The sequence below is a fragment of the Miscanthus floridulus genome, chromosome 4 (assembly GCF_019320115.1).
Source record: "Miscanthus floridulus cultivar M001 chromosome 4, ASM1932011v1, whole genome shotgun sequence".
NCBI classification, from domain to species: domain Eukaryota; kingdom Viridiplantae; phylum Streptophyta; class Magnoliopsida; order Poales; family Poaceae; genus Miscanthus; species Miscanthus floridulus.
Genome location: NC_089583.1, coordinates 89,587,959 through 89,600,299, shown reverse-complemented (window position 1 = coordinate 89,600,299; position 12,341 = coordinate 89,587,959). Strand labels below are relative to the sequence as shown.

General features: G+C 48.5%; 2 protein-coding genes across 2 annotated transcripts; one reads left to right on the top strand and one right to left on the bottom strand.

The window, feature by feature from the left end:
• Positions 1–1,550: 1,550 nt before the first annotated feature.
• LOC136548784 (protein VACUOLELESS GAMETOPHYTES-like) lies at positions 1,551–2,390 on the top strand. The gene has a single exon (XM_066540185.1). The coding sequence runs from the start codon at positions 1,551–1,553 to the stop codon at positions 2,388–2,390; it is 840 nt and encodes a 279-aa protein (XP_066396282.1).
• A 3,381-nt stretch (positions 2,391–5,771) lies between these two features.
• Positions 5,772–6,864, bottom strand: LOC136548783 (mevalonate kinase-like). The gene is made up of 3 exons (XM_066540184.1): positions 6,481–6,864; positions 6,126–6,384; positions 5,772–6,036 (listed from the first exon to the last, which is right to left on the bottom strand). The coding sequence occupies exons 1-3, from the start codon at positions 6,647–6,649 to the stop codon at positions 5,772–5,774; spliced, it is 693 nt and encodes a 230-aa protein (XP_066396281.1). The 5' UTR covers positions 6,650–6,864.
• Between the last annotated feature and the right edge of the window lie 5,477 nt (positions 6,865–12,341).

Below are 12,341 nucleotides of genomic sequence, written 5' to 3'. Positions count from 1 at the left end.
TCTAGTCTTGCAAGAGTTTTGACTAAGCCAATACATTATTACATTTCAACCCCCGGCAAGATTTGAAGAGTTCACAAAAGGCAAATAAAATTGGAGACCAACAAACTAAGCACTACGCCTATTAAAAGACAACCACTTATTCTTGGAGATCTACATTGATGTTGTTTCCAGCATTTGACATGTCCATTTTACTGTAGGTATGTTTTCCTCTTTCTGTAGAATGGACCATGAATGGTCCAGTGATTAGTCCGGAAAATAACCTGTAAAGAAGAGTGAAGCACTTTATGATTAAAAAATGCATCATTTTTAGCCAGCCATGCACTTGCTCCCACATAGACTTGAGATTGCAAAGTAGGGTCCAATTGTTTTATCCATACATCGAGAATGTGTTTCACACAATTTGGTGGTTGTAAACCAAATGCAAATTAAACTATTCTCAAAATAAATATTGCAACATGACAACCAAACATCAAATGTTGGATGGTTTCTTCATTGTTAAAAAACAACAATTTTCATCACATTTCCAATTTCTCTTTAGGAGATTCTCTTTTGTCAAATTGACTATTGATTAAGAACCAAACAAAAATCTTCCAGCTTCCAGATCGATCTATTTAAAGCATTACAATTTGGTTGACTAAAAGCTTATACATAGATTGTACTGTAAACACCTCTTGCATCATAAGGGTCCATTTGATTGTTTGCAGTTTGTACTCCACTGGCGCTCTGTGAAAAGAAATAAGAGGTGTAGTACTAAACGTCTTAGCCACTGTCATGTGTTCATTTCTTGCAATAATAATGTATAAAAATGAATATTTATCTTTTCGAGTAAAGTTTCCTAATCACCTATCCTCCTAGAACCTAACATGAGCACTACTGCAAAGGTAAAAGGAAGATAGCTCTAATAAATGGTAGCTATACATGAGAATCTCCCGGCTCCCAATAAATTTTACCTCCATGCTACTGGGTCGTGGCTTCATTGACAGACCTGTAAACATTGAACGGGATTTTTTTTATTTCGAAGAGACCGTTAATTCTAATGGTTCGAAGTCCACCCCAGTAATCAGGCTATGAGACGATGGTGCGCATGCAGCAGGCCTGAAAAAATAGTGACGTGTGAACTTTCTCCTTATATGAAACACATATACATATGACCGTTTCACACCATGAAATTGACATGTTTCTTAATGTGGCAATTTCTTAGGTTGCCATGGGTTCTAAATCTGTCAGAATTCGTTGCTGTAAAGGGTATGAAGATTTCTTGATGCTGTAACTTTCACAGAGGAGTCCAGACTTGTTAGTGACACAAGCATCGAAACTTTGCTTTACCACACGGTGTAAAAAAGGCTGCAGCGTACAGTGCTGAAGATCCGGACCAGCAGTCCAGCAATGCCTGTGCTGTGCAATGTTAAAACCGGTGATCAAGATTTCTTCCTTATATGTTGGCATGTTGCCGTATATAACCTTCCGAAACTCTGGCCTTGGCAATGGTAGAGATCAAAGAAAGAGCGTGTAGCCACCAAGCCAGGTAGAGGCAGAGCCGAAGCAACAACATGAACAGCAGGTGCGTGTCCATGAACTCAAGGAAGCTCAGCGGCCACCGGCTGCCGTCGTCGTCCGAAGACGATGTTCCGGAGACGACGAGAGATCAGCACGTCGGCGACTGCAGGCCGGAGGCTGACGGCGGCGAGATGATGGTGCATTTCAGCCACCCGGAGCACCGGCTGGCCCGGTTCGACTTCCCGTACCTGTTCATGTGCATGGGCTGCAAGGAGTACGGCGCCGGGAAGCGGTTCATGTGCCAGGCCTGCGGCTTCCAGCTGCACGAGTTCTGCGCGCTGGCGCAGCCGGCGCTGCACGACCACCCGTTCCACCGCAAGCACCCGCACCTCCTCTTCTTCGTGAAGCCAGCGCCGGGCGGCGGCGGCTTCCTCCGCCGCAAGTGCGACCTCTGCGGCAAGTCCGTGCGGGGGTTCTCGTTCCGGTGCGCGTCGTGCAGCTTCGACATGCACCCGTGCTGCGCGTCCATGGCGCAGCGGATAGATCTCCCCGCCGTGCACGAGCACCCGCTGCTGCTGGCGCAGGACGACGGCGGCACGGAGCAGGAGACGAGCTTCGTGTGCCAGGTGTGCAGGCGCACGAAGCGGTCCGGGCAGCACGTGTACCAGTGCCTGCCGTGCGGGTACTACCTCCACGCCAGGTGCGCCAAGGACATGGTGAACGGGCTCTACGTGCACGGCGTCGTGCCGCCGGAGAAGAAGAACGCGCTGGCCACCGCCGCCAGGGTCACCGTCAACGCGCTGTTCGGGGTCATCGGCGGCCTCATCGAGGGGATCGGGGAGGGCATCGGGGAGGCCTTCGTCGAGAGCATTGGGAGAAGCAGGGGAAGCTAGTTCGCTAGCTTCGGGATCAGCAAATTTGTAAGTTTGTGTTGTGTTGTGCTGTGCCATCGATCTGCTCTGTATCGCTCGTCTCGTGCAATAGGGTTAAATGGTTATTTGTTAGTTCTAAACTTCTAACCACTCCGCCGCTCCACCGCACGACGCATGAGAGAGGAGGGGCGAGGGGGCCGCCCGGTTGCATGCCTGTCGTGTCTGCATGCGCGTTGCACACGACTACTCCTAGGTCTAGTATACAGTACACATCTGATTTAGGGTCTGTTTGGGACTACTCTGCTCCACCTTTTCTAGCTCTGCTCCACCAACTCCACCACATAGCAGCTCCACTGTGGAGTTTCTGGAGCAAGTGGACCTGTTTGGCACGCAGTTTAGCTCCAGCTCTGGAAACATGAGGTTTCTATAGGAAATGTCTACTATGTCCCTGATTGATGTTTGGTGTAGGTTCTGTTGTATGCAGAACATGTGTAATTGAACATTTTTTTTACCAATTCAAATATGGTGTAAATATTATAATCTCATTTAATTTATTGGATAAAAGTAAAAAACAAATATTTCGGCCAAATAATTCCATACTTTTGTCACGTAAATTTCAAAGCGCTTGATGGATAATTGACAAAGTTCATATTTCGGATACAAATAATTGTCCATACATGACTAATGATAAATAAGATAACAAAGTCCATCATTCTAATAGAAATAGTTGTCCATAGATAACTAGAGAATAGTTCCAAGCTAGAGAAAGAGCGGTGGCCAAGTCATCACGGAATTTGTTCATAGTAGGAGCTCTCGTCCACTCTAATTACATTGTACCGGACACTAGTATCATGCATAAAGCCCGGCTGTCCCATCGACACATAAGTGAACCTTGAAGAATCTACTATAAACTGAAGAAGAAATGAGCAAAACTTGAAGAATCTTGTGACAAGAAAACCAAATCCCAGTTTTGCACTGCCCTGCTGAACAAATAGAGAAGGCATTCAGTCAACCCAAATATATCCTGAGAACAACATACCTAAACCTTTAGGCCATTCTTTCAAACAAAAATGATGTTAATAGAGGCATCACAGAATAACAGTTAAATGACTGAATTCATTTTCAATCCGGCTCTAGTAATCGGAGGTTTTGGTGGGTATAACCATTTATGCCCCTGACTCAAGCATCTCATCAGTTCATCACTATTGTGCAGCCATCGACTCACGCATCAACCACAATAGGTAAATAAATCAATAGATTGCTAGAATAATAATCAGCAAGCAATCAAAGTGACAAGACATTCAGAGGATAAACTGAACTGAACAGGCCATTCAGAGAAGAAACTGGTCCACGCCGCTGCTCCTCACCTGCACCTCCAAGCGCCTGCATTGCTCAACAAGTTCCGCTCCTCGTCCATGGCAGCCTCGCTGCCTGAGCCCCACGGTAGTAGTGGGCTGCGGAGGAGCGCGCCGTTGGAGAGCAATGCACCGAGGTAATCCGGTTCGCAGTGGCCTGACGGAGGATGCAGTCGCGGCTTCACGATGGAAGGGGGAGGGGCGAGCGGATTTCCTCCTCCGGCGGAGTTGCGGTGGCCGCGGAAGCTCCTCCTCCGGCGGCGGACAGCGGTAGCCGCGGTGGCCGCGGGATCTCCTCTTCCGGCGGAGTTGCGGTGGCCTGGCGGAGTCTCGGTGTCCACGGGATCTCCTCCGTCAGCGGCGACCTCTTCGGTAGCGGCGACCTCTTCTCCGTCCATCACCTGGCCGGATGTCTTGCCACGGCGGCCGGAATGAGCGATGGCGTCGCTAGGGTTTGGGGAGGACGGGCTGGAGGCTAGAGGAGAGAGGCGACGGGAGTAGAGGATGAGGGCGTCGGGTGGCGGGCGACGGGAGGAAACAGAACGAAACGGTATTCGTGTAATGAGCGGCATTTGCGGGTAATTACCTCGGACTCCACGAGGACATACGAAACGTTGGTTCGTGGAGTACCCTCTGAGGAGCTCCGGGGAAAATATGGAGTTGAACCAAAACTCCATTTTTTTGGGAGCAGAGTTTGTGGAGTTAGACCTCTTTGACAGGAAAGTTTAGGAGCAGAGCTACAAAAGATGGAGCAGAGCAGTCCCAAACAGACCCTTAGTTGCAGATTACGTCTCATCGAACCATATTTTACTACTCTTGTTTTGTGTTTAATCGATCTAAATTGATTGTCCGTACTCTTTTGTTTTTGGGGCTCTTGCGTTTGTACCCTTGTTTTGTATCGAAATTGTGATTTTACCCCTATTTTTTTGACTTTGTGAATTTACCCCTACTGTGCCGTTCACGAAGCACCAATTTGCCCCTGCTCCGTCATCCACCCCTAACGGTGTTAAACTTTGTACAAAAGGACATGAATGCCCATGCGATTTTGCCCCTGTTTGTTATGCCTAATTATGATTTTACCCTGATTTGGAACTACAGGACTATTCTCTAAGTAGATACCATTGAAGGGTCAGACAGATGAAAAACTTACAGGACTATTCTCTAAGTAGATACAGAACAGAAACTCAGATATGATGAAATCAAAGGATATTTAGAAATTTGAATAGCTACAGTTCCTGTCCTTCCACATTGATAGATTTATTCACAAAAAAAAACTTGTCTATATTAGATGGAATGGAACCCAGAATCATTCTAAATATTATTAAGTAATGAACACTCCATTCCAAGTTAAAGAAATTTGACTTAGGACAAAGCCAAAATGAACTACGATGTCAAACGGAGGGAGTACAAGACAGGCCATTGTAGTTCTGAATCTGAAGTTCCTATATTGTCAGATTCTTTATTAATGCATATCAAGACCCAGATTTCTGAAAAGCTTTGAGTTGAAACGTTAAAGATTAACAGAAATCACACATAAGTTGTATGGTGTTTATTTTGTAAAACCATGAAGGAAAAGATGCCATTGTATGGAAGACAGAAGCCATAGCATCTGGATGCCTAGATGCTCTTTCAGACACACCAGCAACCAGGGCCTTTGTGTTCCTACCAACAACTCTTGTGTCAGTAATAAGCATTTTGACTGGGTTCCTGGACTCAAGGTTTGTCAGTTCCCCCTTCTTGAATTTGATCATTTTCCATAGTTTCAAACATAAGATTTAGTGAACCAAAACAAACTTAGGAGAAATGATAAGAAGGCAATTAACATTCATATGATCTTATGATTATTAATAAATTACTTAAGTTCACCCATTTGCAAAGGTTTCCATGCCTTAGACCTAAAACTAACAAGAGTACAATACTTCTTTGGTTAAATTACTCATTTCAATACATAGATACATCATCTATAAGTAGGTGCAAGTCAAGAACATATATAACTAACATACCATAAGTAAACTAGGGGAGTTGTTTGAAAAAATAAATAAGTGAACTACAAGCAATCCTGACTAGGGGAGTCGATGCCAGAAGGCTTGCCATGAATGATCTTTTCCCCTTGGAACGCCCATCGGTTGACCAGCTCAAGATCACCCTTCTCCAACACCTCCCACCCCTCAGCACCCCTGTGTGCTCCAACACTGACTGCGCCAGCAGCCGTCAATAGAGCCCCTGACATGGACACACAGAATGCCGACGACGAGCCGAGCCCTGCACCCATGGGCAGGTCCGAGGTCACCACTGCCTTGCCAGGCCTGCATCTGCACAAGAACACAGCGAACAACCACATGTGTGAAAAAAAAACATGATGTGAGCACAGACTGCAAACGGGAAGGGAGAAGCAACCAACCCCAGAATGGAGGTGTAGAGGAAAAGGAAAGCGGACAAGCCGGCAGAGAGCCAGATCTTGGCCTCAGGGATCTCCTGGTCCTCCAAGAGCCTGGCAATGGTGGCCAGTTGGTCAGGGGAGCACGGCGCCGGAACCCGGGGGTTGGCGCTGATCTCCTCGCCTAGCGCCCCGCGGAGGCGTGAGCACGGCCACGAGAAGCTGAGGCCCGAGTCCCTGAGGTACAGCTCCACCGCGCCGGAGTCAGCGCCGCCACCCTCTCCTGCGTGGCACCGGGAGAGAGGAGCTGTGAGAAGGGTACCAGCGGCGGCGACGCGACAAAACGAAGAACCGAAGAAGCCAGGGTGGGCGGGAGCACCTGTGGGGCGGAGGAGGAGGGAGGACCTGGTGTAGAGATCGATGGCGGCGGCGACGGCGGCGGAGCCGTGGACGACGGCGTGCTCGCCCGCGAGGATGATCTTGCCGGGCGCGCGGGCGCGCACTTCCGCTGGTCCCCGATACCCCGCCGTGCCGGCGACTGCATCCATGGTACCGAAGGCGACGAGATCCGTGGCCAAAGAAAACGAAACTGGAGGAGGACGGACTGGGAGGGTGTGTGAGCCGCGCGACCCCTGTCCTCGCGGCGTCCTTGGCTCTGGAGCTCGAGGTGGCCGGTACCGTCAGTAGTGCATCTACTGGCGTCGTCGCTGTCGGTCCTCCGATGGTCAAACGGGCGGAGCTGCCAAGAAATAGGAACAGCGAACAACCACATGTCGTCGGAACGGGTCGGGCGAACGGGTGAGGAAGGAGAAAGGAACGGAGGGTATCATTGTCTTTTCATATATGTGTCTTTTCTTTTTTCTTTTTTTTTACCATTTAATTCAAACATTTTAGACGGTGTTACAAAACAGGGGTAGACGGGAGCTTCGTTTGAAAAAAGCGAGGGTAAAATCACAAAGTTAAAAAAAGAGGAGCAAAATCACAATTGAAGTACTGGACAAGGATAAGAACGCAATTCTCCCTTTGTTTTTCTGTATGTTTTACTAACAAACGTGCCTGTGTGTTACAACGGGGCGTGCAACTCCTTCTTTGCTCATAAGGATGCAGCTCGAAAATTTATTAAATAACCATGATGACCTTTATTCAAAATACAATACAATGAAAACCGAACTCTATCTCGCGCTTGGAGATCCGTTGGCCTCTGTGCTAACTCCGTAACTCGTATGGGCACGGGAGGGTCGAAGATGTATCTGGTGTTCTTGTCGTGCGTTCCAATTCGTTTTGAAAGTTATGGTCAAGCTATGCGGCGTTCCTATACATGCTGCTATATATTGTCGTGGATAATATTAGTCTAAAAAATTACTATATTGCAAGAAGAATTTTTATTATTATTTTAGCTCACAGAGAAATTATATATATATATATATATATATATATATATATATATATTGTCCCAAGATGTTTATATAATTTTTAATAGGAAAAAGGAGACGTAGATGGACTTTCTCGTTTGTCCTCCAATGGGTAACGGCCCAACCGGCAAACCGGGCATGATTTTGCGTGAAACCCCTCTCTTTGTCTCTCTCTCTCTACTCGAGTTTTGGGTTTTTTTTTCTCTGGTTCATGCGACGCGGCAAGTGGCAGCTAGCAATGAGCATTGGAAGTTGGAACCGTTTACTGAACGTGGATTGCAAAAGAGAAGCAATTACTAACCGTTGATTTATTAAAAATACCTTTTATTGATGATGCAAAATATTTGTAACAATCGACAAAAGAACATCACTGTAAACTGATAAATGAAGAAAAAAGATAGAACGCTGGATTAGATGGGCCAGAGTTTCATGGTGTGGCCCAATAAATGATGCTCAACTTGCCCAAAACATCACGTGAGGCATCACAAGTAGGAGGCAACCACCGTTACTTTTTTTTCCTTATGTTTTATTTTGTTTCCTTTTGAAATATTCTAATTTGGCTTTCATAAAAATAATCTAGCTATTTTTTGTTTTCTATGTTTAATATTTTGGTAATGCTCGTGTCTGGGTGTTCGGACACATCAGACGCTCAACGGTCCCACAAGCAAGACTCTCAAAAGTAAGCCTCGGATGCCTCCGTACTCAAGATTACACTTTATTATTTCTCTTCTACCTTATCCTCTCATCTCACTTTTCCACCACCGTCCACCCTCGTTGTACGGAGTCGCTAATGGCCAAGGCATGCACACCGCCGTTCGCCGCTGCTGAGCGGTTTCTTGGCTTCCCGCATGGCGAGCTGTGGCTGCCTTCCGCAGCTGGTGTGGCTGAGTGAGATCCGCCGCCCTTGAAAGGGGACCGTGACGTCTAAGAGGGAGGTTGAATTAGGCAACTTAAAACTCTAACTCTAAACTATAGCCTCTTTTTTTATTCTTAGCAAAACCTATGCAAAAAATAAACTATCTAGATGTGCAACTACGATTTTGCTAGTGTGTTGCTATCTCTACCGTAAAAAGGAGTTATGCAAACAATATAAATGTGGAAGCTAAAGAGTAAGGTAGAGATATGCAAACTCCCGTCGACGACTCTGGTATTTTTACTAAGGTATCGAGAAGCGCGCAAACTTCCTCCTAATCCCCGTTGGAGCCCCTCGCAAGGAATCCCTCGCAAGGGTCAAGCTCCCGGTCGGGTAACTTCGTGGATAGCCCCGGACCTTCCCCACGCGCAAGTGGGTCTCAGGTGTGCCTTTCGGTAAACCTCTCCCGGACCGCTCCCCGCCGTCTTCACTATCAAGCTTTCAGCCGAAACGCCGCGGGCCTTGTTCCCTCCAGTACACAATGGCGTCCACACCACAAACGCGGTTGGTGTGATCTCGCAAGGCTACAAGCCCCTCTGATGTACAACAATGGTGCGCGCAAGCACCGAGTGGTAAGAGGTATGTAAACCTCACTAAATACTAGGCCTAAACCTAGAGCAAGCGCATAAGCGATGGTCTAATCAACCTAAGCACCTCGCAAAGCACCTACGCTAATCATCTACTGAATCACCAAGCACTATACAAGTGGAGATTACTAAAATGGTGTATAAACACCCTTGGTATGTTTCCTCAGCTCCACTCACCTCAAATAGATAGTTGGGGGTCTATTTATAAGCCCCACTGAGAAAGTAGCCATTGGGGACGAAACCCACTTTTCTACTACTGACCGAACGTTGATTATGTTCTGACCGAACGCGTTCGGTCACAGCTGCCAACGTCTGTTGTTGCCTGGCACCTGATCGGACGCGTCCGGTCACTCATAGGGCCACGTCCGGTCACGTCTGTCGGGCATGTTTCTTTGTGATCTTGCGTCCGGCTTGGTTCCCATCTTCGTGCTTGGACTTTGCTTAATATCTTGGGTCTTCTCTTGTGTTTCTAGGGTCTTGCTTAAGGTGTTGATCATCGGATCATCATGTCGCCTTCGTCCAAGTCACGTCTTGCACCCTATTGAACTATAAAATAATTACTTGCAAATTTATTAGTCCAATTTGGTTGTGTTGGTCATCAAACACCAAAATCCAAAGTAAATGGGCCTAGGGTCCATTTTCCTTACAATCTTTTCTTTTTTGGTGATTGATGACAATACGACCAAAATAAGCAAATAATAAAAATTTTGGAATTTTAAAACTATTTACTTGCTAGGATGAATGCAAAGGGCAAGGTTATATGATGCTAAGAGATACCACATGTAATCATCTTTGGAAATTTATCTTACCCTTGCAAATGTCCCCATGTGGCATTATTGATTTAAGCCTCCCCCTAACTCCATAATCCACCATCCTCTCTTTCTCAGACCATTACCACTTGTAAATTATTATGATCGGGCTTGCTTTTGGTCCTACAAATTCTCTCCCTTTGGAATCAAACACCGAAAAGAAAGACATTAGTAACACAAGGGAGGGTCAAACTTTGTGATTCTTTGTATGTGAAGTGGAATAGGTCACAAAATTTGACTCTCACATTATATAGACTAAACTTCCCCTAAATATATGCATACATATGATAGAGAAAGTAGGTTATGCATAATTGACAAATTAATGCTCAAGGGAGTTTAATCCATATAATGCATGAAGAAAGCATATAAATATCAAAGTGAAATCAACATGATGATATCGGTTTAGAAATACCACATGTGGAAACCAATTTGATTTATACCACTTGCAATAGGTGGTGGATATTTGAAGTATGATGCTGTCGGTGTTTCGGACCGGGGGGGTCCTTAACCAACGAGTGAATTTGTGCTGCGTGCCCCTAATCCCCGATGGTGATGCAAAGAGACACAAGGTTTATACTGGTTCAGGCAATCAATGCCCTACGTCCAGTCTGAGAGATCGATCTTGTATTCCTTGCACCGGAGTGCTCGTAGTAGGGGGTTACAAGCTAGGTGAGAGAGGGAGCTAGCCCCAGGTCTCGGCCGGGGGTGGTGCGGGCTGCTTGAGGCGTCGTTCTCAAGCAGCGTAGAAGTGTGTGGTTCTATTGGTGAGTTCCTCTTTCTGCTCGTCATTCTCCTCGTCCCTAGAAATGGCCCCGGCCCCTCCCTTTTATACTCTAAGGGAGAACCAGGATGTACATATGTTGCTACATAGCGTCCAATAAGTGGGGATGGCGTGTCCGAGCCCTGTAGCCGGCCACTGTTGTGGTATGGTCGATGGAGTGGCCCCGTCCTTGTCGTGCAGAAGTGACGCGCCAGTCATACTTGATCTTGTGCATCGTGGGGCTCCAGTACAGCTTGAGGCAGGGCATGGCGGGTGACGTGCCGGTCATCGTGCGATGATGTCGTAGGGGGCCAAGGCTCTGCAGATGCCGAGGCCGAGCCATCGTGGGGGCTCGGCAGACATGGATCCCCAGGCTGCCAAGCCCCTAAAGCAAGCTGCCAAGGCTTTGGAGGGAATTATTGGTCCTAGGTACCGATTCCGAGGCCACAGTATCCCGGTCGTGGCTCCCCACACCGCGTTGTTCTCGGAGCAGGAGTTGGCAACACAGTGAGGCATGGGCGTCAACCATGTGCATAGCGACGGGCATAGTGGCGGGTAACCCCTGTCCAGTCCCGCCCCCCGTCCCGTCGGCCATTTCGCTGTACTGTGCCGAGCATGCGGCCGATGTCAGTGGCAGCAGTTGGCTGAGTTAATGCGACGCGATGTTTTGTCAGAGGGATAGGTGAAGGAAGAGGCGGCGGAGTGTTGCCGAGCCCGCCTCGCGTGAGGCGGAGGGTCGGCGACCTGGCCAAGGCCTGCGACGAGTGGGGGTCGGCCGAGGCCTTCGGTGGGGGATCGCCCGAGGCCAGCGGTGAGGGGGCCTCGAGCGATACGGAGAATTGGCCGAGGCCTTTGGTGAGAGGTCACCTGAGGCCAGCGATTGTTAGCTGGTTTCGATCTTTACGAAGTCTAAGCAGTCATTTTTTGGTTCTTGCTTAGGGTACCCCTTCTCGCGGTATCCGACAGTAGCCCCCGAGCCTTGGGGGGGAGTGGAGGCACTCCCCCTGAGGTTTTGATGAGAATTGGCTCTTGATAGTTCCTGTCGGGATGGTGTTTCGTACTCAGGGTTTCGGTGGGTGCGCGCGAGCGCACCCGCCGGGTGTAGCCCCCGAGGCCCTGGAGGAGTGATTTCACTTCTTCTAGGGCTTTTGTCTCTTTCGAGTGAGGGGTTTTCATTGTGTTTGCCGAGCCCGTGGATGTGAGTTCGGATCGCTGGGCCTTGACGATGCTGCGGGAAGAGCCCCTTAGCCTCTGCCTGGAGCGAGAGGGCCGTCAGGGGTTTCCCCGGCTTTTTGTACGACCCTCGCGCTTCCTTTTCGCTCGGAAGGAGGGGTGGAAGATGCCATGCTACCCTCGGTGGGTGCGAGCGATGGCATTTCCGGTGAGCTGTTATCGGGTAAGTCCGAGTGGAGGCCCGTACCCCATTCGCTGGGGGTAGGCTAGCGGTCTAGGGACGCGCTCCAAGAGTACCAGAGGGTTTCTCTAGTGGGTGCCGAGGCCGTTCGCTGGGCCTTGGTGGCTCGGTGCCTCCCTACGATGGGATCCCATTCGGAGACCTCCCTGCCGGTCTCGGACACGACACAGGGCATCCCAAGCGTTTGCTTGGGCCTCGGCCTCGTACAGGCTCGCCCGTAGTCGCCCCTGACTCTGTTGCCCTGGGGCGGCTGTCGAAACCCCTAAGGGCCCAGCCTTTGAACCCCTGGACCGTAATGGGCTTGGGTCGCTTGCCTTTATCTTGGGTGCAGGAAGAGCCCCTGAG